Source organism: Pezoporus flaviventris, unplaced genomic scaffold, assembly GCF_033815535.1.
Source record: "Pezoporus flaviventris isolate CSIRO_AGI_PZ_B2104156 unplaced genomic scaffold, CSIRO_AGI_Pfla_v1 ptg000007l, whole genome shotgun sequence".
NCBI lineage: Eukaryota > Metazoa > Chordata > Aves > Psittaciformes > Psittacidae > Pezoporus > Pezoporus flaviventris.
In genome coordinates, this window is record NW_026892555.1 from 41,460,020 (window position 1) to 41,486,776 (window position 26,757).

The 26,757-nt window shown below is 34.4% G+C and overlaps 1 protein-coding gene across 6 annotated transcripts in view; it reads right to left on the reverse strand.

The window, feature by feature from the left end:
- SNTG1 (syntrophin gamma 1) overlaps positions 1-26,757 on the reverse strand; it is a 319,254-nt gene that overhangs the window by 112,416 nt on the left and 180,081 nt on the right. For 2 of the 6 annotated variants that reach the window (XM_061448506.1, XM_061448504.1), the window contains exons 4-7: positions 20,231-20,287; positions 15,244-15,301; positions 12,672-12,715; positions 12,526-12,567 (exon numbers count right to left, since the gene is read on the reverse strand). In XM_061448506.1, the coding sequence (XP_061304490.1) occupies positions 12,526-12,567; positions 12,672-12,715; positions 15,244-15,301; positions 20,231-20,287 (201 nt within the window). Of the gene's footprint in view, positions 1-6,125; positions 6,262-12,525; positions 12,600-12,671; positions 12,716-15,243; positions 15,302-20,230; positions 20,288-26,757 lie in introns of all 6 variants that reach the window. The other 4 variants (XM_061448508.1, XM_061448510.1, XM_061448509.1 and 1 more) reach the window with 4 other exon arrangements.

The following is a 26,757-nucleotide window of genomic DNA, read 5'->3' on the forward strand; positions in this document are numbered from 1 at the left end:
ACATAGCCCTCCATGACTATATTCCAGTCATGTGAGCTGTCCCACCACGTCTCTGTAATTGCCACCAGATGATAATCTCCTGACTTAACACAGGTTTCCAACTCCTCCTGCTTATTTCCCATGCTGCGCGCATTGGTGTACAGACATTTCAGGGAGCGAGCTGAGCACACCGATTTCACCCTAGGATTATAGGAGGCCTCCCAGTCTTCATCAATTCTGGAGTGCTGCCCCACTGGGGCAAGCCCAGCTACAACCCCATCCCCCTTCGAATCTAGTTTAAAGCTCTCCAAAATTGTCTGACTCATCCCAGCTGAGCTTCAGACTGATGATTCTAAGGCAAACATTGATTCTAATTCCAGACAATGGGTCTTGTTACTGTTTCAAACCTATATTCCATGTACTACTACTGGTCTGGGACCGTGGTCCGTAGAAGAAAATAAATACACAAATATCCATTTATTAGCCACTCAGCTCTATATGACATGCAGTTCATGACAACAAGAAAATACGTATGTAAACTCACAAAAAAATCAAAGAAGCAGATGACTCCAACCCAAACTCATCCCAAGTTCCATGAGCTTTTTCAGTATATCTATGTAGTGAGTACATGCCAGAGTTCAGAACTGCCTATCTTTGTTTTCACTTTACCTACTCCATGCATGGCTCTACTTTTCTAGAATTACTCAGCTACACTAAATGATCTGTGTAGTTATACAGTCTTAAAGTCCTCTAAACTCTCCCAGTTGTTCCACTTTATGAACATTATTATGTGTCTAGCTGCTGGGCACCTACTCTCTTCCAGAGCTAATTCATGAACATATAGTTTGTAATTATATATTTAAGGAGCTCCAAAACAACTAGCTAACAGAAATGAGGCCAATGCCTTAATAAAACCTTAGAAATACCAGCAGACCTGCTCCTAGTGTGGCTGAAACTAAACCACATTTATTCTACAATTTTTTTAAGGATATGTAATAGGAAACTGTAATTCTTTTGGACAACACAAAACTTTAAGATAGTTTTCTAACTGTAAAGTACGACTCCATGAGATGGATAAAATCACCACCATGTATTTAGGTAAACTACTCAACACAACTATCAGTCAAATATTATATATCCATTAGCCTAATTCTGTTTCCAACTAGTTGTATTAACATGTACATTTCATCTTCTACCATATTTGGGTAAACCTCTGTCGTGGTTTAAACCCAGTCAGCCACACAGTTATCACTGGTATGATAGCTCATAAATTTACACAGGAAGTGGATATTTTGGGGGATCAATTTCATTGACATTGTCAAATCAAATATTGGCTGAAGCTGCTTTGGGAAAAATGTGTGATCTTCTTAATAAAAAAAAACAAAACTACTGAAATGGAAGAACAATTTATACCATTATAATAGCATCTACTATTTTCTACACAGGTTGGCCAGAAAGTTGCACAGCAACCTCTGTGCACCCGTGTGTACAACCAAATAAATGATACGCTATCCCACCAGTCTACAGAAGATTTCTTATTTAAGTCACAAGGTTTTTGAACTTCATAATAATCAGAAACCAACTGTGATAATAGGCTATGCTGAGATTGTGGTGGTATCCTTTTACTTTACATTGCATGTCAAGGAGAATATTTAAAAAAAGCTGCCAGTATCTGCAGAATTAAGCAACCTCCAGACACTTTGCACATTTACATTCAAGGATTTATCACATAAAATTTCAAGGACTTTTAAGCAAAATCTAGGCTATATTTTAATATTTTAATATTTTAATATTTTAATATCCTACTCATCATATCGGCACAATACCCTTGTGAATTTTTTCTTTATTACTCACACAAATATAATTTTAGTGCTTTTTGGTCCAATATGATATGCAGCAAGAATAAGCCAGAACCATAATTTACTAATTCTCTGTAGAGTACCAACCAGTTCTTGGTATTGTTATTCAGATAGCAAAGATGGATAAAACCATTTTCAGATGAAAAGAAAAATTTCATCAGACATTCTTTGGACTAAAAAAAAAAAGAATAAAATAAGTATTTATGGACTAGTATACTATAATATACACCATACTAAATACTCCATCACAGATTTCCCTGACACATTTTTAAGCAAGGTTTTGATTATGATCAAGTAATTTGCAAAAAAACCCAGGTTATTCTGGAATGACACTTTCTGGTGATAAGATCTGCCACAAAAACACTCAGTGCTGGATATAGGCCAGAGCTTCAGTCATGAAATTACTAATAAAAAAAATGGGAAAACCAACACAGCAGGTAATAATATCAGTATTTCTTATGTAGAATATTAACATTTTGCTTGTGGGTTGCAGCTATTACGGCATACAATTCATGATAATGCATGCATTATTCTATAAAAAAGTAAGCATAGTGTATGAGCTATCTAGGAGTGTATGAGAAAATAACAGATTCCAAATTCATAAGCTGAATTGAAGAAAAATGCTGTGTATTGCCTCTCAAAACAAACAGACACAGCAATTAGACAGGAAAATTTCAGTAGAATGATTTAGAAGTCTCCATCCCCTATACAAAACTTACATAAAATATACAGCATAATGAAAAAGACTAAGTACGTTACCCACATTACATGAAAAAAAATAACATCAGCTATATTTACAGAATAAACAAAATCATTCCGTATTTATCTGCATGATTCCTATAGTACCCAGCTAAGCTTAGAATAAAAATCACTAAAAATCCTTTTACAAACAGATATTTTTCTTCTGCCAGAAGACATTATGCTAAAGCTATAAAGCTTCAGATAGAAGATTTCACCTTTCCAAAAATAACTTTTAAATAAAAAAAGTGAGAGTAAAAAATCAAAGCAAAGTTGAAAGTGGAAATATTTTTTTCTAATACACTGTAACAGAAATTAGACAATAAACTGGAATTAAGGTCTCCAAATTTTGCAGGTGATGTGCACTCCTTGACAGAAGGAAATAATTCCTATCAATTTGTTTTAAAGGATTTTGAGTACTTTCTTTTCATAATTGTTCATACTGCACTTTTTTTGTTCTTGTTAAAGCAATGAACTTAAAGGGTCTGAGTTTTCTAGCCATCATTAACAAAACAATGATGTTGCCTGCTTATCTATTAAACGTGTAAGAATCCACCGTTACTTAAAACTGCTTCCACACTTCAGATTTATGAGAGTAAGTGCTCTTACAGTCATATTCTATATGAAATTTCTGACACATTTACTAAAGAGGTACAGTTTTCTCTGCATGCAATTTCTGAAAAGATCATTAATAATTTTCAAAATGAGTATACATTACTAAACTACATGTCAGCTACTGTGTTCCTGTTCCTTGTGCTCGCAGAGTGAAAGTCATCCGGTTGATACAGCATTTTGAAGTACATTCTCAATTTTTAAAATCTTTTATAAAGAGAGGTATGTCTAAGATAGTTGAAAACATGGCTTTAATATTTTGTCTAGGCAGAGCCCTGGTTGTGGGAGAAAAAGAAAGATCAGTCCAGAATAAGAGTTTGCTTACACTAATCCCAGTGCAAGGCTGGGGTCATACACACAGCTAGTGGCAAATTTCACATTTACATATTCAATATAAAATTTGCTGCTGGCAAATATGACCTTAACATTTACTTTTCATGAATAGTCACACTAATCAACCACCAGCATATAAATGCTCATGAAAAATGAATACAAAATAGTCTTAAAGAATTTGAAATCAAATTTTAATTCTAAATTTGAATAAATATTAATATACAAGTCTATTCCTATTTGTTCAGTTCTAAATGTTATCAACTTCATAATGACATGAAGAATAATTCTTGGACAAATCTGTATTTGAAGTAATGTTTTAGATCAATATATGCAGTTGACCTGCTAAGGTTCTTGGCAGATAAGGATCTAATCTCTGGGAAAGATATTTTAGCAGTACAGGGAGTGTGCTCTGTGGTAAAAGTTTTCAGCTGAGAAATGCGTAAGAACCTACTTTCAATGGCAGACTTTCTACTGCAGTATAATTGTACTGCATCTAGCTGAAGTTGAGAAAATTAGCTTGCTCTCCATAAGTATTTGTAAAAAAGAAAGCCCTCAATTTAATAAACTCCTTAAATTCATACTTTTAGGCAAATACATATATAGTTTGTTGGACTGAAATCCAACATAGTTATCCTGCAACATGAAATTTTCACAAATAATATTACCTCAACATTTTTAGAATCATTTTCATCAGCATCTAAATTTTAAGGGTCTTGGCAAAACTGAGTTTAGAGGTACACACAGTGGATATTAATTAACTGGAGGACATTTACAGATATTTTGGAAAGAAAAGAGATTAACATATAATTCCACGGAACTAAAATAAAAGAAAAAAAAAACAAACAAAAAACTAGTTTGTATTTCAGCATAATGATGAAAACATGTTGAATTACAGATTTAATAAGTTTATAGCATGAAGTTTTCATGACTTTCGAAGTTAAGCATAAATCTGATATGTTCATCCAAAATGACCAGGCTACATATCCCATTTCAACCCTACATATTCCATTGCAAGCCCTTTCTTATTTTCCTAATTAGGCAATAACCCCATGGAAATCCACTCTTGCCAGCAGTTAATTACCATTTGAGACTATAAAATCTTATAAACCCCACAATTTATAAACTATTATATATAGTGATGTGTTTTCTGAAGCAAAAATCGCAAGATCAACAATTAAAGAAAACCAAAATGCTTTGTAAAATTCTGTTACATTGCTGCTAGGTGAACATGTCAGAGCACCATGAATTCACAAACTACAGGCTTCACTTTTAGGAAGTCTAGGTCCCTCAAACCTTAATAGTTCTGGTTTTACAATATTCTGTGTGCTGCCAATTTCTACAAAAATTCAGAAATTAAGCAAAACAGAAACTATGTATCTCAAAGCTACCTAAAAAAAATTTATACAGAAAGATGTTTCAAAACACGCACTCCCATTTAGAAAACAGTTTTTTGTTGAGATATAGATATTTTGTGTTTGATACCTTCTGGGATATTAAAAGCTGTAGTCATAGAATTAAAAGTAAAAATTTAACTGTTATGGTATTGCCAAATTCCAAAGCTCCCAGTGTTTCAATTGGAAAAAGAAAATAATACTTTGTCTCACAGATTTGTTGTTGACACTGTTGTGCAGGGGATTCATTTTACTCTAAAGCTTCACTTATCAATTGATGGAAAGATGCTTTATACAGTCTGTAAAACCTTGTAATCTTTCAGGATGAAAGATGTTTAAATTAAATGTTTTATCTGTTAGCATTCATTATGGCAAATGCTATCGCTCACCAACATATCTCACTGGAATCTGTGATTCAGAAATTGTACATTATGACCTGAAGAGCACAGGGGATTTTGAATGTGTTTTTTATTAGATTTTTCATGTAAACATGACTGAACAAAAGATGTCAAAAAATCTTAAGATGACTGAGATGTGGTGAAGTTTTCGTGAAACATGCCTGTTATTCCATTTATGTAAATAAATTATTCTCAGAATAGTATAAGAAGCAGAATATCCTCAAAATAGTATAAGAATCCAGAAATATCCTCAGTACTTTCTACAGCACACCAACATATTAAAATATGGAAGTTTTTTTCATGTAGAGCATTTCCTTTTAATGGGTTAGCATAATTAGAACCTTTGAAATACTCTGAATCAGTACTGGCTTGACAAGGGCATGTGAAGTGAAAGAGAGCCATGTACATTTGCTAGACCTCATTTAAAGATAGATGTAATTATCTTGGTAATGCCATGTCAGCCTTAGCAGTGACTATTTCCCATTTTGATCAGAAAAGTTTTAACAGCACACGGAGGCAACAATTCCTGCCAGTCTCTGCACTGAAATCTAAAGAACGGGTAACCTTTGTAATGGACTTTCTTCCCTCTGTGATCACACATGCACCAGAATTTTTCTTGATATCTGTGAATCTGTTACTACTGCAAGCTGTTATACTGTCCACAGGCTTGCAAAGTAGCTGATGGGAAACATGTAGTACCAAACTGAACTCGTAGAAAGACATTGGTACTATCAGGGCAAAAGGAAAAAGGTATACGCCTAGAAATAGGCCCAGTGCTGACAAACAGATACCAAAACACCAGTACCATACTGTACCATACTAGTGGTTGAGAAGTATGGGGTGGGCCATCTGGAAACCTCCATGTATCTGGCTGGAACAGTCCAACACTGGATACTATTGAAAAATATATAAAGTCCATTCTCCTTTCCTCTTTCTCCTCCACTGAACAAACTGTCAAAAGACAAAGACCCATTGTAGAAAAGAGACCTAAAAATATGTACGGGCTTTAGATAACCCCTGGGTGAAAGGTTTCTTCCTGGCACCCATCTGATTTTACTATAGCCAAAACAATGACAATTCTGAAGAGTTAAATCAGGTACTGTAACTGCTGGAAAAATGTCAGAAGACTGTGTGTGCACATTTGCACTTCTTTGAGCACACCTCCTTGTTCTGACTCCTTCTGGCTAGCTAAATCAGTACGCATGCTCTATTTTGTCCAATATGCTCCCTTGGGCCCACGTCAAACCATAAGAAATAGAGAGGTTGCTTTTCATAAGTATTTGCTTTCAGTCTATATGACATGGTTGTTATCTGTTGAAAGAAAATACATTTGTTGCCAGTCTTTAAAGGTAAATGAATTTTTGCTTAATAGTGGTTAGGAAAGATAATTTTCATGCCTGTAGAAAGTTTCAGTTTTCCTACATTAAAGTGGAGTCTTTTTTTGTATGTTTATTACCGCTGCTTTTTGGAGGCTTTTGACGCCATTCTTGTCTACTCTTACTAGATTACTATGGGCTATTTAGTGCAACTAAAAAAAAAACCCTCAAACCCCTAGCTGAAGTGGCCTGTGTTTTTTCTGATATAAACCAGAAAAAAAAAAAAAAACAGAATAAAAATCACTGGGACTCTGCTGCTCTACTAGAAAGCCAGCCCCATGTTCTTATTTTTAATTATTGTGAAGTATTGCATCTATGCACAGCAAAGAAAAAATTGAGTCCCTGTACCAAAGTCAAACTGAGATATAGCTCCAAAAGTGGAAGATGCTATGAAGAATATTAAAAAAAAAACAAACTTTCAAAAAGTCTTGGAGGGTGAAACACACAGATGTACAAGCAAATATGAAAATATTTCTGTTTGCTTCCCAAAGAAGCGATGAAACCTGAGTTGTTTTTGTAAAATAACAATGTAAACAAGGTCACAAACAATGCATGTCTGATGGTACGTGCTTTAAATACACTACTGCATGACAAAGGAGGAACCACTGGCAGTTATCTGAAGGATGCTGCATCATAACTGGTGTTTTGAGGACCATAACTATGTAATAAGCAAATAGTCGTAAATTTAGTCAAAAATTAGTCATATAGGTATGGTATTAGTCATGCTGGCATGTTCGACTATTAAAACTTGGTAGCAGTGATGAGTAGTTTTAAAATTACTAATATAGCTACAGGTATCTTGAGAAAAAGAAATGAAAATATAAATTAAGAAGTCAAGCAACACATGAAGGTATTTTAAAAGTTTAACATCATAGGGCTTGAATAAATTCAAGACTTTACAGAGTTTGATTAAAAAAAAAAAATCTAAATTAAAAAAAAAAACATAGCTAAAACCAGATTAGAAAAGCATCTGAATACATGTTAAAAACACCACACTAGGATGTAACCTAATCCAAGGAATTTCCACCACACTGGAAAAAACAGTAAACTATTTACACTTGGTGAGTTCTTTTCTAGTCGATGGGCTCTTCTTTCAAATTAATGCTGAAATATTTGACAGATTATTATTAGATCCATATTTAATGAACAAAAAAGATGTCCAATAACAGATATTTTCACTAATTGCATCAGGACAGTTAATGTGACATTAGCACTTTTTTTTTTTACCTAAGTCTCAAATAGCAAAGAGAAGCTGTATGGAAAAAATAATAACTTGGCCTCTTCTTATGAAGGAAATATGGGATTTAAAAAAAAAAAAAATTACATATCACTTTTAAATTCAAAAGTTGCAAACTTCAGATTGATTATAGTCTTCTTTTAGAAATGCTGTCTAAACAGCTCCAGGATTTAAGGTCGTCATCCAGTCTAGAGGAGAAAGGATTAGATGGCTGTGGTATGAGTTATACAGTACAGAATCTCTGCCACATAATATAAGAAGGTGATAATCTGTATTTGCAGGTTGCTGTTACCATTGTCACCAAGCAGCACAATTTTAGTGTAGATATCCTTATCTGTAGAGATCCTCAAGTACTTCATATAATTCAGGGAGCTAAATCTGTTAATAGCCTCAGTCTCTATTTCACAATCGAGCAAAAAAAAAGAGACTATAAAAACATAATTTACCAAAAGACACATCCACAAAGTCAAGATGGACTGAGATTTCAGATCATATTGTTTCCAGTCCTAACTTACAAATACATCATGCTTGTTCTTCTGCTTAAAACCATTTACAAAAAAGATTACTTAAGCTATTCATAAAGGGGTTTAAACATCAGTTTGAATGAAACCAGTTTTAAAACAAAACAAAAAAACAAGAGTGAGTGTCATCAGCTGCACATTTAAGCAACAATAAGCCATACACTGTCTGTTTCATAGAACATGTATGACTCATGGAGAGCTGGCACAGTTATGGCCCTGCTATAAATGCAGAGAAAATGGGGAGGCAAAAGATACAATGCAGTGCATATGGACATCACATCAGGTCATTCTGCTAGAAAAAGACGTCTTATGCAAAATGCAGCTGATGGATGAATTGAAACACAGTGCTGCATATTATAGCTAGTGCTACATAAAAATCCTCCAAAGTCTAAATATCTATGGTGTCTTGATGCCTACCTACATACCTCTGCATGAGCTTTTCCTGGTGGTTTTCAAAGAATGCATGAATGCCATATTAACTGGTACATAGGAACTATTTTTCATTAGAAAATATTCCCTGATTTTTTTCCAAATAATAAATAACAAATTATTTCATATCCATGGTAATTTAATTCTATTTCATTTCCTAAGAGAAGAACAGATATGAAGATCCAAAGAAACACCAGTGATACCTAATCATAGCTGTTGGTACTACCCGAGATGCTTTATTCACCACTTTAAGAACAGAGGCATAATCTTAAACATATCAGAATTAATTTGACTGAAATTTTTCCTTCTCCATGAGCCCCGGATGCTTTGGTGCACTATAACCCTGGAAACAGTAAAAACAGTAGATACAACACAAGATTTTTGGTAGCATGCAACTGAGCTGACATGTACTCTCCACTCCAAGGCACTCAGTACTAGCTCAAAGGAAGTAGCTCACAGAAGGGCCTCTCACATTCTCCCACAAGTTTGTCTTTTGTCAGGTGGTTCTGGGCTAGACCCTTAACCACCAAAAATGTCCATGTGTGCTACAAGAACTGCATTATGTTGGTGACTGCCAATCTACCTTTGTTTTATGCTTTGACAATAAATGGAGGTAAGTGCTACAGTATATTAGTTTCAAGACTACAAAGTATTAGTTTCTAGCCTTATGAATAATCATGTCCAATGTGAGCCCTTCATAGACTAGGTGTGTGGATTTACAAATTATGCATTGTTGGACCACTTTAATTAGCCTATGAGAAGCCTAAACTCAAGGTTTGTTTATGCATAATCCTAATTTCAGCCTTTAAAAAGTCTTGCTGTAAAATGTGAAGGACAGTCTACTGGGAAAAGAATAACTAAGAAATACAGAGTAGAAAGAGCACAGACTCATGTAAATTAACAGATATAATGGATTCTTCTTACCTCGACATTCAAGTTCATGCTGCATTTTTGGAGTCAAATTGCCAGTATGATTTTGAGAGATATTTTTTAAGAGAACTGCTATATTATTTTTTTTTTTCTCACGCTCCTTCCATGATGATATGTTAACACAGAGAGCATGTATTTATTTTACCATAGGAGAGAACTAAGACTGAAGCAGTGTTATGCTGTACTCCAATGGGAGTCTTTACAAGCCATGACAACAAACTGACATTCAGCCTCTGATAAAAACTCATAATGTGCTTTCACAATATGAATAACATCTCACCTCTAGAACCAGAAACCTAAGTTCAAAATTAAATGATTCAACTAAAGCTAAAAAAAAGAAAAAAAAAGAAAAATCAGAAGGAATGGTGTAGAGGAACAATAAGAATTGACTAAAACCTACCTATCCAGTCTTAAAACAGTCTATCTGATCTGCCCACCTCTATCTACCTATCTCCTTGTGAGATTCAGGCGATTATAGGTATTTCTTTAGTAACGGGATCTATTCATCACTGCAGATTTACACACTGGAAAAAAAAAAAAAATCCATGCTGGTTCACAATGACCGAGACATTAAGACAACCCAGATCACTAATATATGTTACCCACTAAGTCTTAATCAGTTACAGAAAAAATCAGAAAGAAACAAACCTCTGAGCTCATGTACCTTACATTGCCATTTGAAAAATACCTAGATGCAATAAGGATTGAAAATCAAGTTTCAGCTACTGTTCACCTCCTGGCTGTGGGCAACTATGTTCCACAAGAATCCTATTTTCTCTATTACCTTCAGATTAGAGTTACAGATCCTGTATTTGACATAGACCCTACAAGAGAGAAGTTCTAGAACAACTGAAACTGCAAAGGGCATGCTGTCGACAAAATCCCACCTAACTCCTGCAGGCAGACCAGTTCATGTACTTGCCCTTTACTCAGTGCTATGACTAAACCCACTGATTACTGCACAAGGAATAACCACATCTATCATTACTTTACCTGTCTTTGCAACAAATGTACTCCACAAATATGTAATTTATGATAGTGAATGTTTCTAAAAATCCTCCAGATTATCAGAGTTTTGCTTTTTGTATTTCTTTTATATTTCTAACTCTTCTGTGTATTTCAGTTTATAAAACGTCATATGGACATTTTATCTTATTTAAATATTGCTCAATATTTACTATTATTTCTTAAAAAATATTCTTAGAATAAAGATTTATCTGCTTTTTAAACTCCTAAAATACTTGCACATAAGCAAATGCACATTCAAAACTGATAAAATACACTTTTTTTTTCTGTTATTCAGAGAAAATTACCTATATGGAGTTTGAGAGGCAGATTATGTTGGACAAACATGGTATAAAACAAAATTTAACATGATGGCACTTGCTACGCTGTCAACATGCACCGTTTGGCTTTTCCAAAATCTCTTCAATCTGATCATAAATAGCCAATAGATTTATGTATAACTGTAATGATTCAGAGATTGTCTCAGAAAAACTGCTCTTACCAGTTTTCAATACGTTTTGAGTGAGCAAGTCTACACTTCTTTTTTTCCCTCATGTCTTGAAATTTCAACAGCCTATTGAAATCCCATTGAGAGATTAACCAAGTAACTGTGGTAAGCTTATAAAAGATTAAAAGCTGATCACTGTTGCACAGCCAAAACTTAAAAGTATTATAAATATTACTATTAGCCAGTGTATATGGAAAGTGGTACGATGAAGGCTCTGAAGAATGAAGCATGATTTGCAGCACAAATTTCCAACATGAAACCAGTTCACAGAAGCACTCTGAGGAATAGTGCAGTGATCTACTCTTTCAGCCAGCACTAACTTGCTCATAAGTACTTCATCTTTATTAATATTTATACCCGAATGCATATGTTCAATGATCTGATGTATAGCAGAATGCTGTATGAAACCCAGAATAATTTATTGGCAAAGTCTACTATATTTTATTCTAAAATATATCATTACTACATTATTTTAAAAATATAGGTACAAATTCTATGGAACTAGACAATTTAAAGATAATTTCTTTTGTAATATTCTCATTTCTGGCATTCTTTTCTGAAATACAGGTCTTCCTACTTCTGAAAGCACTAAAAAAGAGTCAAATATAACAAATGTACATGATACTTTTAGCAAAGCTGACTTACCAAGGGAATCATTCTACCATAGCTCTCAAATACACACGGCTCCTCTGGAAGGAACCTCCTTAATACACTGTTATTTTAAACCCATATTGATATCTGCTTAACTGAAGGACGAGAGCACCCTCATAAGTAACAGCCAGAGAATTAAAGGCAGATGAATTGTTTTGTTTCAATTTTTAACTGGGATTAAAACCAACCAATCTGCAAATCTCCAACATAGTGTAAATTACAGTGTTTGAAATCAACAATCAGAAAGCTGCAGCACAGCTGAAATTTGATAGCTATTAGCCAAAAGAAGAAATGTTGGAATATGTACAGCTAAAATCTGCATAATAAAATAATCACCTTTAATGCAGAAAAGCCTATCTGAGAACAGCAATTACATCAAACTTAGGAAGAAAAGACTGCATTGAGATCTGAAGCTTCTTGCCATGCTAGAAGGTACAGACATATTTGTTTAGAAATAACAATAATACAACTGATACCATCAGACTGCAATCAGTGTGCACTACCATCTCAATCACTACAAAAGAAAAAAAAGTAGACAAAAACCCCCGAAATGCTCACCACTTCTTCATGTCTGCATTTTCTCACATTAATTCCATTAATCTGTTATTAAAAAGATAAAGAGAAGACTTACTCTACATTTCATAAGTACACATTTCATTTCACTTTTCTAGAAAAATATAAAAAGGACTTGCAATTTTACTCACCTGTAGAATTGCATCTCCTATAAAAAGCAAACCTGAAAGTTCAGCTGAAAACAGAAAGCATATTTTTTACTCATTTTGTAGAAAATACCCTACATTTTGCATACATGTATTCCTATTTAATGTTTTACATAATCTTTTAAAAATTTAAACAAAACCCTAATAAAATACCCAACAATCAACTTCCAAATAAATTATTTGGATGTTTGTTTGTTTTTTTTAAATCCCCAAATACTGGCATGTCAGCATTACCCAGTCCAATATAAGACTATGAAACATCTTCCATCAGTCATTAACACATTTCAGGCCATTAAGGTGAGGTATGGCATACTTTTCCTAATAGAAAATGACTGCACAACTAGGTCCTATTTGTCTGTGAAAGACTGTTTCTTATAGACTCCAAAGAAAAAGCAACAGGGAGACTCCAGAGCTACATATGAATGACAAATTTAACTTGTAAGCTTTTATCAAAGACACCTTAGAGCCTGCATCTTTGTTAAATCCTGTGGAGATTTATGCTGGATAACACTTTCTATGCTGAAGAGCTAGACAATCAGTGTATTGTACAAAATCACCAGCCATACTGAATTTTATTTTTAAAACCTATCTATACCTTATAAATCACAAGGGAATTTCTAAAATCCAATTTTAAAGTTGCAATTTTTAAATATTGTGCTGCGTTACAGAGCTATCAAATGCAAATTTACTGTATAAATACACAAGAAATATAACAAGATTATTTAATTGTCTATAAAGAAATAAATAACACCTGAGAACTAAGGAACGTTAAGAGATTATATGGGACTATTTATCTATACTATCCGAAAACATCACAGAAGACACTTTCTAGAAAAGACTTTACTTGTATTTACTTGAGTTGTAAAACTGTAATCAATATTGACATAAATTATAATACTCCAATATGTGTTTGAAGGACTGTTCTTATTAGATATATGTAATGAAGGCTGCTTAAATTATTGGAGAATTGACATTTTAATTTATTTATTTTTCTTAAATAAATGCATATCTCAGTATCCGTCAGATACTGTGCTTACATGTACTAACACTTCACATACAACCTAATCTGCCAGCCTAAGCTCCTTACGTGCATCACTAGTTTTAATAATTGGATCAAATATCACATTCTTTTTTAAAGGTCCAAAGAAAGAGCTGGGGTCAATAGGGAGGAGAGCAGAAACAAGCTTGCAGAATTTTGAGGTACAGCCTCTGGGTTAAACAGAATTTTCTGCATCCCTAGTGCAGATGCATGGTATGATATCACAAGACAGTTGTACAAGAGATGTCCCTCAAAACTAGCTCTAAAAATCAGCAGCATTTTTATGAGAAGCAGTAATGAAGATTAGATAGGTATTGAGGTTAGAGAAAATGTATCAGTGACTGCAGCAGAAAAATGATAAAAAAAGTTTGCACTTTTGTGTGCTCAATTAAATTTTTATTTTTTTGCAGTCCTTAATAGCATTTTAATAGCTAGTGTAGGTAATACATGCCACACTATTATGTATTACATTCTGATATGTATACTGAAAAGAACAGAGTCACAAGTATAACTCCTTAAAGTTAACCTTATTGCCTTCCTTAGGGGCTCATTCCATGCTGCTCTATAGCATCCCTACATACAACTTTCATGTCTGCCTTTCAGGGTTGGCTTTCAGTTCTCAGTATCCTGATCCCTCTTTCTCTGTTTGGGTAAATATGAATTTTTTTTTATACTGGCATGTTTTAACTGTGCAGAATCAGGATTCTAAAATTACTGCATAACAGATGGAAGGAAATGCTTCCAAGTTTGCGCTTCTGACCTTACAGAAATGTACACCAATATACACAAACTTTAAATACAGACATTAAATACCCAATGCTAGTACTGTTTCACAATCTTCAGCCCTTATCACTGCACACATCATGAGTTGTTTAACCATTATCCGTCTTTCTAGTACATATTACATCAGTCCAGTAATTTCAAAACATTTCCAGTCAAAAACAATACTTCAAAACCAATTCAGCACCAGCTCTGCTTGTATTAAAAATGAATCCTTATGCAGCACCAGTTTTTCTAGGTTATGAGTTGCTGCAAATGCTTAACACAGAACAGCATCTAATAACAACACAGGGGTATTATCAAGGTTTTGTCATTACCCACCCCTGTTCAAGTACTACCCTACTAACCAGTATAAAAAGACAGGCATTCTCTTCTTGTGCTACCACGCTCTAATGGGCAAACATTTGATCTGCTACAGCTTCCTGGCAATAATCATTTGGAAATAAAAGCCACAAAAGTTAAATCTGTTAAGCATTTTTATTCTCTAAATACCTTATTATTTCTCTCCTTAAAAATAATGCCTTACAAGAACTGTTTAAAAAAAAAAAAACATGTAGAACACTGTTTACAAAATATTCCAAATATAAATTACTTTTTCAGAGAACAGTTCTGAGGATAGAGATCATAATAACATGGAGAGATACAGCATTTGTTTAACACTTCCTGGAGAATCTCAAGACTTAATGCACTGGGTTATAAGGAGCACATCGAAACACAGTGTACTAATCTGACACCCACCTCTTTGTTCTTTGGAAATCTTAGAAATGACCACTGGAATATTATGTTCTGCTCCACCCTGAAAACAGAATAAGTGGCAATTTTACCCAAAACTAAACAACCAAAAACAAACAAAAATCCAAAACTTCACTGGGATTAATTCCTTATTGCCTCTCATAAAGAAGTTCTCAGTTGCTATCATCAGCTCAGGAAGTGATTTGAATGTTGTTCAAACCTCTACAAGACTTGAAGAAGAAGAACATTAGTTCCTGTGAATTCTGGAGAGATTAATGTATGAAACTGTGTCCTGCAAAAAGCAAAATGGACATTGCACTACAATGGCAGCCATGCTGTGATCAGTTTTCATGCTGGCAAGAAACAGGTAAACAAAAGCCCAAGAAAAAAGCAAGTTTGGACTTTTCATCTCAAAGGTAGCCTTTATTTGTTTCTGTCCCTCCTACACAAGCACAAAGAGTGAGCAAAGCACTGGAATAAGTAACAAGGAAACAAAAAGGAAACCTTATGAAATGGAACAGTAGGTATTCAATAAATGGGGGGAAATAAAGGAAAGCTAGACAGTAATTCAACAGTTCAGCAGCAATTCAGTGCTGTTGCTTCATTCAATTTATCCTGTGGGGACTGGAAACATTTATGGTGCTTAAGAATAAAGTATTAAAAAGAAACCTTAAATAAAAAGGAAAGTCAAAGGAAGAGAAAGGCATATACACACTAAGACACAAATATTTCTTTCCTCTGTAAAGAATATCAACATGTAAGCCTGAATGTAATCTGTACAAATTCAGATCCTCAGAAATTACAGTCTGCTACACTGTCATTTTTCCTAGGAATACTGGTTAAGCATTTGCTTACTCTTCTCTTTCAGAGAAAATAGTTGACCACCTACCTAGACAATGGATCTTTTCCAATGTTTTAGATTTTCTATCCCTCTAAATGTGGAAATGTAGCTATATGATCTCAGATCAGGAGTCAAGTAATGTTGAGTAATGGTGCTGAAGTCTTAAGGGCTCAGAGCTCTAACAGACTTGTAACAACCATCTTTGTAATGCAAATTTTCTTTGTCAGTTCACCCTAAGCAGGCATGGCTGAGCTTGGAATAAAGGTAGCTACACACCTGTGAAGGTGGTCTTGATAGAAAAGGCAGAGGAAGCTCTAATCACTAACAGCTGTTTGAAGGTCACTGTCCTGGATGTTGGCCATTACTGATGGACGGTCACCCACAATTCCTTTCAAAGTGTTACAGGATACAGTTCTAAGGATTTTTTCTTAAACCAGTTTTTTATGTATGAGGTTTTCTTTTCTGAAATTTTAGTAATGAAAAAGACGGAACTAAAGCTAGCGACTTCTACTGACAAATGCTGGTTTTGTGTTCGGCTCCAAGTATAATAAGAAAATTACTATTTTGTTTTTCTAAGCAAAGGGAGTCTATAAAACCTTGCAGCAATTGTTGGACTTCAGCATTCGCAGACAATATAGGTGACATTTTTATTTCATACTAAAAGGCAACATTTATTGAACTAACAAAAATAGCTTTAAGGTCTATTGGCACAATATGGCTAATGTCTATGAGGACAATCTTCCCAACTGAAAAATGGCGACATTATACATGTTGCCTATTGGAAGCAGTCCATGTAAAGCTGTGAACTGTGTTCAAAGACTGTCTTAAAGACTACCAGTTGGTATAAGCCAAAACTGTGCCAGGAATCACGTACACAAGCCTTTAAAGATGAAAAGATAAATTTTTAAACTAAAAGCTAGATGATTCATCTATTTAATTCAAGCTTTCTAGCCTTTTTATTTTTTCTTGTGTCAATTTGAAACACAAAGAAAATGTGTTAATGAAAAAATATCACAGAATGAAGAGAAAAAAATCATCTAAGTATGTACATAAGTGTGAGCAGGACAAGTGCATATGCTTGCTTTAGAGATTTTTTGATTGAGTCAAATTTTGAAAGTCATACTGAATCTCAGCAGATGTGCAATGCTATTCATCATTTAAAAAGAACAAACAACACAGTCAGGAAAATGGCAGTGTACAGTGTCCTAGTAGCCAGAAGTCAGACTGCAACTGCAAACCTTAATTTATTTAATGAACTATCAATTTTATTGTCCATTTCCATACGAACTCTACACTCCAATTACTGAGAAACATGATGTTCTTTCAGAAGTCATATACTTAGCAGCTTCTTGTATCAAATCACAAATGTGTCAGAGATGTGATAAATGACTGAAATACTACACTACACAATTTCCACATCTAACTCCATGGCTATTCCTTCACACAGAGAGGTTTATTACTGAGAGTTCTAAAGGGGCTTCAGAAATTAGAAAATAATTCCTTCTGAAGAGTGTAAACCAGATCAGTTCTGCTTCAAATTCAACCGCACTTTTGCAATTAATTTCAGTAAAATATAGTACAGCAAAATACAAAAACTGGTTTTCTTTTGTTCTTTCACACCTTCAAAGGGTGGATTATAAACACTATTTTAAAGGGCTTAAGTTCAGATCTTGTGTAAATCAATCTCAGAAGCAGATTTTTTTTAAAAAAGCTGAATGCCAAAACTAGACAAAATCATATTGAAACAAATATTTTAAAGTGGCACTAATCACTGTACTGCTATAACTCACACATCAGATAAACTGCATCCCCTGATACACATCACTTTATTAAAATAAGTCCTTAGACAACCTTCATCTTCAAGTAACCATAGAGTAGCAAGACAACAAGAATATGTGGTTTTGTGGGAAATTGAGTTACTGAAACAAGGAGGAAAAGCCTCCTCACTTCTACAAAAATAGTTACTTTTCTATTTAAAACTAATAATAAATATAAGTCCATTATTAAAGTTTAGGTATCTTCAAAAAAACCCCAAAGTAACAAACTGTTACTCATCTGCAAGAGGAAGCATACCATGATTGGTACCTTTTAAGAAAGAAAACTAGCACTCTTCTGAATATTTGGAATCTAGATTGACATTTCATGACATACCTAAAAAGTCCATTTCAGTAAGTCTGCATAAAGTTTGCTTACCAAGCTACAAAGAGCATTACTTTAAATTCCAGTTCTAAGTTGTTTCTTACTACTATCTTAAAATTATAGTAGCAGATTATATTAATTATTGTGTTTAGATTGACTATCCAATTGCTTGTCAATCTTTCTTTTTGAGAGTATGGGGTTACTAAAAATGGGATCTAGCAAAAGAAGTTCCATGTTTATTGATTTTCTAAAAATAAACAAATAATACTGTTTAATACACATAGAATTCTACTTGCCATTTTCACTATCTATTCTACACCATCTGAGTAAGTTTGTTTCCTTTGCTGAAAATTTAAAAGAAATAATCTATTCAACTCTGAATTTAGGTAGCTTAACCTTTCCACTACTTAAGATTAATACTGATCAAAATATCTCTGCAATAAGTAACTTTAATTTAGAGCCTTTATTTGTAATTTCTATTGCAGCTGCTTCTAGTACACTTGATATAGATATTTTGTTTTGTTTTGTTTCCCTACGGAAACAAGATTTATTTTATTGTCTAGGCTGAATTAACAATCTGTTTTGGCACTTTTAAATACTTCTGCAACTTTCAAGGATTTTCTGCAGAACAATGGACATCTTGCTCTAAAAATTTAAGAATATCTCACTCCACTAATTTAAGAAAGACCACTGCACATTCACTATTTAATTTGTATTTCTCAATGATATTTCATTTTATACAATGTACCTGATACTTAAATAATATTGAATTTCTTAGCAATTTTAATTCTAAAAGATAACCCACTGTAATGTATACCTAAGAAATCAATTTTAGTGACTCTTAATGAGATTTGCTCTCCAAACCTCAAAAGTCCTTACTGTAATCAGTTATTTCCTGGCACCAGCTAAATAAAACCTCATTCAGACATATACCTAATTTTACACTGAAATTCATTATTTCATCACTATTCAGTGAAATGTAAGTTATATTAGAGGAAGATAACTTGTGAGATGTTGAATAAACTTGCGAGAAACTTTGGCCACAAAATAGCAATTAGTTTTCCTTGATTAGAGGTCTTCAGTGGGCCAAGAAGATAATGGCAAGTGTACCGAGACATATTTTAATAACTAGTATTGCTATTCAGCAATATTCTTATCAAGGACAACACAAATGCACATTAATCCCTCGAGTCCCTTTTTACAAGGTCAGCACTAGCAGATGTTCACAGGAAAGTCCATACTTTCACATTGTATATGTAATTTAGGCCTCTTTGTATTCATGTGAATACATTTGCTACCTTGAGACTGAGGACTGCTGTGTCTAGCAGATAGAATTAATGTTGTGTTGTCTACACTGAGATTCAAAACTAAGGAAGGGGCTTAAAATATGACAGATTTTCAAAAGCATAGAGCTTAATGACAAAAATTATTAACCCTTCCCCTCTCCCTCAAAAAAGGATCACCTACACTTATATACGTTCCTACGACTTGCTGAATAAAGCAAAAATATGTAGCCTGATAAATTGCTACCTTTGGTTGATCTACAGCAAAATAAATATGAAAAAGTGGTAATACTCTGTCCTACTAATGAATTGCAGTGAATTAATGTGATATCCTTTGCAGGAGAATTGATGATGAACTTATTGGCTGTTCCATGCGTCTGCTAGTGTAATTTAGCATTCATTAATAATCATTTGAATTAGAGTGCTGTTGAACAAAAGTACAGTCTGTGTAGTTGCAAACAGTTTTCACCTCTCTTATCAAATTTTATTAGAGTTGCTCACCTTAAATTTTAAGGGAATCATCTTTACATTGCCTTCCATTCCATAGGGTAGTGTAGCTGCTGGCTTACCTACTGGACAGTAGCTTACATCCTATAATAAGATCACTCTCTTGTTTCTAGTCCTCTAAAATATAGTTTGTCCTCATTAAAAGTAACATTAACTATATACAAGGACACTTTTTGTGTAACAGGGAGTAATAGAGAAAAAGAACCCCAAATCCCCATCCTACCTTTATACTTAATCCAAATCCTCCTATAGTCTGTCTCCTAATTGTTACTGTTCTTTCCTGAAAAAAAAAAGAAGTTAGATTTAATGTTTTCTGCCATAACATCTATATTCACACTTTGATAAGTTGTTGCTGTGCTTTCTCCCTACTTTGATTTTTCTTGTTTTAATAAACTTGAGAATTTCACAATGCAAAAAATCCCATGAAACCTATGCGGCAGAGAAAAAAGACAAAGTCTGGAAAAAAAGCTGAGGTTCTGTCTCAGACTAAAATTCATTTGTTCAATTTATACCATACTAGCAATTACTGCAATGCAATAAGAACAGAACTGTAAAGTTTTAAGTTAGTGCACAACACATGCATTTCAGAGGTCTTAACCTTGCCTAGTCCAAAACTGGTCCCATATGCAGACTGAAAAATACACACTGAAGTACATAAACTGCACTCCTGTAGGACATTCTCCAATTTAGTCTAATCCAAAAGGAATACAGTTTGTGTAATCCAAGACCACTCAGTGATGTGAACCAGCACATAAGCGCAAATCATCTAGAAAATCATTTCAAAGCACAGTCCCTACCCAAATTAAAAAAACTAATACAATCACAGCCACTGTTGATGTCATAGCTATGGTTTAAAAATCATAAGCAATGATTCAAAGGATGTTGTTACAGATAGAATTATTTAAAGCAGCCCATTTTTTTTACTTTTATTGCTCATTCTAAATGCACTTCTGTAAAAACTGTAGGCTAGTGTATCACTTAGATATGAACATTTACAAAAAAGACTTCTTAATTTCTAGTTTGTCTTGTTGACTTTATTTCCAAAGATCATTTAGAATTAGTCAATTAGCAGTAAAAAGCCTTAGTAGCAGATATTCCAAATGCATGGAATATATGGAGTTTTTAATGTCCTCTGTATGTGGTCTAGATCTTATAAATTATGTATTGCATAGTGTAAGTCTGAATATATATTTTATGTCTATATAGTCATCTATTTCAGCATAATCAGCCAGTGTCAGTCAGATTTGAATGTCTCTCATCAGAAACATACCAGTAACAGAAAGGATGGAATATCTACACAGGTATTTTGTCCTTCATACACAGAAAGGAAAAGAAAGCATGTCAGGCTACCGCAAAAGAGTTTTGGAAACCTAAATTTGAGGGGAAATCAGTTGCTTTCTTTCTCAAATTTGTTGATGAATTGAGTAACTGCAGACAGAGCAAGCATAAACTAGGTCAGTGTTTTGAATGGCAAGACAAAATTGGTTGCCTAAAATGAGACTTTCCATTTATTTATTTAGTCTAAAGCTTGCAAATGTTTACTCTAAGAAAGAGGTATATAATTTTATTGTTAAATAGCCCAATGTTTCAATATTTTTATTTACATTTGAAATGCATGAAAAAATACACTTTTATATTTGTTACCCACTAATGAATGCATAGCATAGCAATAGAGGAATATATGACTATCCTGTTTCATCTATGTGCTTCTGCACTGTCTAGAAGGACCAGAAGAGTCTCGACAGCTCTCAACTCACACCATCTAGGAAGGATTTTTTATAATGAAGTTCCCAGAAACTGGGTTCAGTCCACAAAGTTATTTCACTTCAGGCCACTAACAGTACTTATAAAACCTTTAGTCTGTCAGGAGATTTCAGCCAGAGGTAATGCTACAGGCAGTACATTCAGGATAAGCCAATATAAACCACAGCTCAATGTGTGGTCTAAGCTGAATTTACACAGATGAACATGAAACACTCAGCTGTGGCTTCAGTGGTAGCTGTATTTTTCCTGTTAAATCCACCTCATTTTCAGCTCCAGCTTGTGTTGAACAAGTTAAGAAGTTAAGAACAGAAGCTTGACTTAAGAACAAGTTAAGGAAGTTAAGAACAGAAGCTTGACTTGCACATTCTAGTAAATGAATTCTAGTAGTTTTGTTATAGATCTTAAATCAAATAGAAAATATTTGCATTACCTAAGAAGACGCTGAATAATAAACTGGCTTGATGTACTAGAATAACCATGAGTGAAATAAAGAATATCACCCTTTACAATTAAATTTCAAATTAAGTGGTATGCTTAGTGAAAAACATAAATCTTCAGTAAAATTTGTAGCCCATATGAGAGTAGTCAGTGTAAAGTTTAAATAGCGACATATGAACATATTCTGAACTGGAGCTATGCTTTAAAAAACCTAATAAAAACCTGTCCTGCAGAATTTCTGTTCTTGTTGTTTTTTTTCTTTTCAAAAAACAGTGTAAAAGCATCAATAAAATGTTATTTCTGGTTTTCACTTAAGTGAAGGCAGAGTCAAAACCAGCCCTGAAAACTCTTGATTTGCAGACTTATGTGAGGTTACCAATGCTGTCTAACAGGACTAGAAACATTTTCCACTGGAGTTGAGAATTACTTTTTAAGAGGAAGAAATGCATGCTTCAGAAATACTTCACTAGCATAGCCGACTACTAAATAAACAAAACAGTAAAAGTAAGCAAAGGGAACAGAAAAAATTCAAGCAACTGTAATTTTCACACACAACATGATTTATCAGCAGAGTTTCATCCAGTAATTTTTTCTAGGATCTTTTCTAGTAGATATTAAATATTTCATGTCTGTTACTGAACTGAACTGAACTTTGAAAACATACTGCAAACCTGAATCACTTCAGTGATTATGTGCAATGAAGGCATCGCACTGCATTTAACCTAGGTTAATTCAACACACTTCTCATTCTTATGATAAAGAATGGCTTTGGTGTATCTTTAATGTAAAGACTTACATATGCTTCATAGCATAATAGCTAGCAATTACACACATGCAAAAAAATTAATGATCTTCAAAAATACACATCAGAAGTACATGAGCTCTATATTTCATCAGTAAACTAGCAATAATAGCCTACTCTGCAATTGCCAATCTTGCATCATCAATATAGTGAAAAAGTTTTTCCGTAACTGTCAGAAGCATCACACTTTTCATAAACATGTAAAAACTGTAATCCATAAAGAAAAATATTCAGTGCATGTCAGTCAAAGCAGGAGCCCAAGATAGGTGATAATCTTCATCATCTATGTCCTCCATTCAGTAGAGAGACAGAACGTCAACAAATCCTACTCCTTAGAGTAGCAAAGTAACCTGAATAAGTATTTGGATGGCAGATACCAGCTTTGCAATGGGTTGCCAGAAAACTCTTTATCCAACTAAGATTTTCTTTGTGACTTGCATGACTTGCATGTGACTTTTTGCATGTGACTTGCAAAAAAAAATCCCAAACCAAGTTTCATATTCAGTGCCATCTTCAAAGTAACGTGAATAAACCTTGCATTATATTTTAATGTAAAATAGTATCTTTAATAGAATGATTACTAGAATAAAGAAGTTTGACCAGAAATCTGGAGCAAATTATTTTGTTCTGATTTCTTTATTTAGTATTTCAAACAAGCAGTGACAATAATAAAATGCTTTTCACAGGCCTAATGGCTATAAGTTCTTTAAAGGCTTTACAACTATTAATTTAGCCCTTCTGGGTAACTGCCCCCAGTTTATATACTGGCCATGACATGCCTTGGTATGGAATACTTCTTTGGTTAGTTTGGGTCAGGTGTCTTCTCTCTGCTTCCTCCCGGCTTCCCCTCCTCCCTGGCAGAGCATGAGACTCAGAAAGTCCTTGGTTGGAGTAAGCATTACTCAGCAACAACTAAAAACATTGGTGTTATCAGTGCTGTTCCCAGGCTGAAAGTCAAAAACACAGCACCGCACCAGGTACTAAGAAGGAGAAAAATGACTGCTACTGCTGAACCCAGGACATAATGAAATATGGCAACAACTCTTGAAGGCAGAACATTTTGTAGCAGTAAAGAAGTGCTCTAAATATCCTGATTGATCATTTATGGCTATTTCAGATTTATGATAGTGATGCTCCACTGATTCCAACTTTCCACTTAAAATATAATCTGTCAGCTGTAGATTGTCTATTAACATTTTACCTAGTTTCACTTTCCCTTTTATTGACACAGGATAATACTCTATGCTTGAGTTTGCAATGGTTTTGCAAATTCCAAGAGTAACTTCACCTTCAAGTTTACAAATTAAAACTTAATTAAAAGCTACTTAGTTCAATGCTAAAACTACACAAAATATCCTGCGAGCTTGCTATTCCATTATCACATTTATTATCTACATTACACCAAACAGAGGGAAAGTTAGAGCTCCTAGGATCCTTAAATGCAAGATTCAGAGCAGTGTTTTAGAAGCAGCTTCCTGGGACAGAACAAAAGTAGTTATCATTTTATTGAAAAATTCAAAGCTGCTGCCAAGCTGTCAGCATTTTCCATGCCTCTAACTCAGAAAATTCCTCATCCACACATACATTCATTGACTGGAAAGGAGAGCTAAGACTTTTGCCCAAAAAATTCTTCCTTAGAGCTTTGCAATGAAATAGAAGCAGTGTTTTTATTAGGCTTTAATTAAAAAGGTATTAAAATTTCTCCTTAAAATCCATAGAATCTTCTAGGAATCATGCGCATAATTTTAAATGAGATTACAAGTGAAGAAAGACTGTGACTCTGTGACCACAACAACAGTAAACAGGAAACAAAAACACATTCAATTGGGACACTGGTGAGTCTGGTAATTCATCTTGCAAGAGTAAAGGTATGAAGAATTAATTTGTCTAGGTCGAGACAGAAAAGAAGACCTCTCTTTGTCACAGCAGATAGACCAGACACCAAGGTACTATACATATGGAAGAACATGGAAAAAAGCTGCATGGGTGTGGAACAAATCAGCAGGTGGGAAAAGAGGAATAGATACGGAGAGGTATCTACAATAGCACAGTGACATGGAAAAATGCAGGGGAAAAAAATCAGAGTTTTATAGCTTTTAAAATGTAATAACAAAATATAAATATATAATCAATACATTGGCAGCAACTTCATAGATCAACCTGTTTATATTTGATACCATAGTATCTTCAAGGCCATCACCTCGTGTAGTTTATCAGCTATTAGTAATCACCTACATCCTGAAATAAGAAAATGTCATGAGAATTTATTTTTCATTAATTGGTTTTTATACATTTTCAAGAAGGGAGATTTAATATCCTTATTTTGATAATGCTCTGCTTTTTCTTACTGGCATTTCTGGCATTAACTGACATGAGCAGTCAAACTTTGTGCTCATTCTGAGTGTAAAGGACACAGGACACAGGTCAGTCACATTTCCAATTTGAATTAATAGTGTTAAGAAGGTTTGCCAGGACACTTGCTCATCTGCTAACAACTTCTGTTGTATGACATTCGAAGCTTGTCTCTATTTCAGTTCCTCATGCAACTGGAGAATGGAGAAGGGATGGTGGTGAAATGCTAGTCAATTGGAAACCTCCATCCTCTGCAGCTACGCTGGAGACTGAAGATGGTCTCACTAATTCTTAATTCAAAATGTTCCCAGCATATGTCTAAAATCAGAAACATTTACCTGAATATCTACTTATAAAAATTCTACTCTGTCATGGTTTAAAGCCAGTCAGGCAGCTTGTTCACTCACTCCCCCCCTTCTTTCCCTCCCCCTACACCCAGAGGGATGGAGAGGAGAATCAAAAAGAATGCAACTCCCACGGGTTGAGATAAGAACAGTTTAGAAACTAAGGTATAACACAAATCACTACTGCTACCACCAATAATAATAATGATAAAGGAAATAACAAGGGAAGAGAATACAACACCTCACCACCAGCCGACCGATAACTCGCCCCCCCACAGCCCGACCAAGCACTGACAAATACCTCCTCTCACCCCGCAGTCCACTAGCCCCTTCAGGTAGCTTCCAGTTACCTCCTGGGCATGACGTGCTGTGGTATGGAATACCTCTTTGGTCAGTTTGGGTCAGGTGTCCTGTCTCTGCTTCCTCCCGGCTTCCCCTCTTCCCTGGCAGAGCATGAGGCTCACAAAGTCCTTGGCCAGACTAAAACATCAGTGTTATCAGCTTTGTTCCTAGGCCGAAAGTCAAAACACAGCACTGCACCAGCTACTAAGAAGGAGAAAAATGACTGCTACTGCTGAACCCAGGACATACTCCTAATATTAATTTATTTCAAAAGTACTGTATTTCTTATTATAGAAATAAAAGAGTAAAAACAAAACAAAACAAGAAAAAAACACAGAAACCTGGAGTCAGTATGGATCTGAATTCCCACTAGGCTTGGTAGGAATATCACAGAACTACATTAAATAGTTCTGTGATAAGTGTAGTTTCCAGCTACTGCCTCATATCATACACTGCCATTGACCAGTGATTTGGGGTTTCTGAGTGTTTTCTGGTATGCACTTTCTCTTTTCTTTTTCTTTTTTTTTTTTTTTTTTGGGCGGGGGGGAAGCCTTCTTCCAATGAGAAAAAGCTATTCTGCTCTTTCACATTTGGCTTTACAAATGGCAGTCCTGTGTTTGTGCCTCAGTAGATGGTTATGCTTTTTATTTTTAAGTAGCTGCAGAAAAATAAGCTGGCTTAAGTTGTCCTTAAATAAGCACATTTACA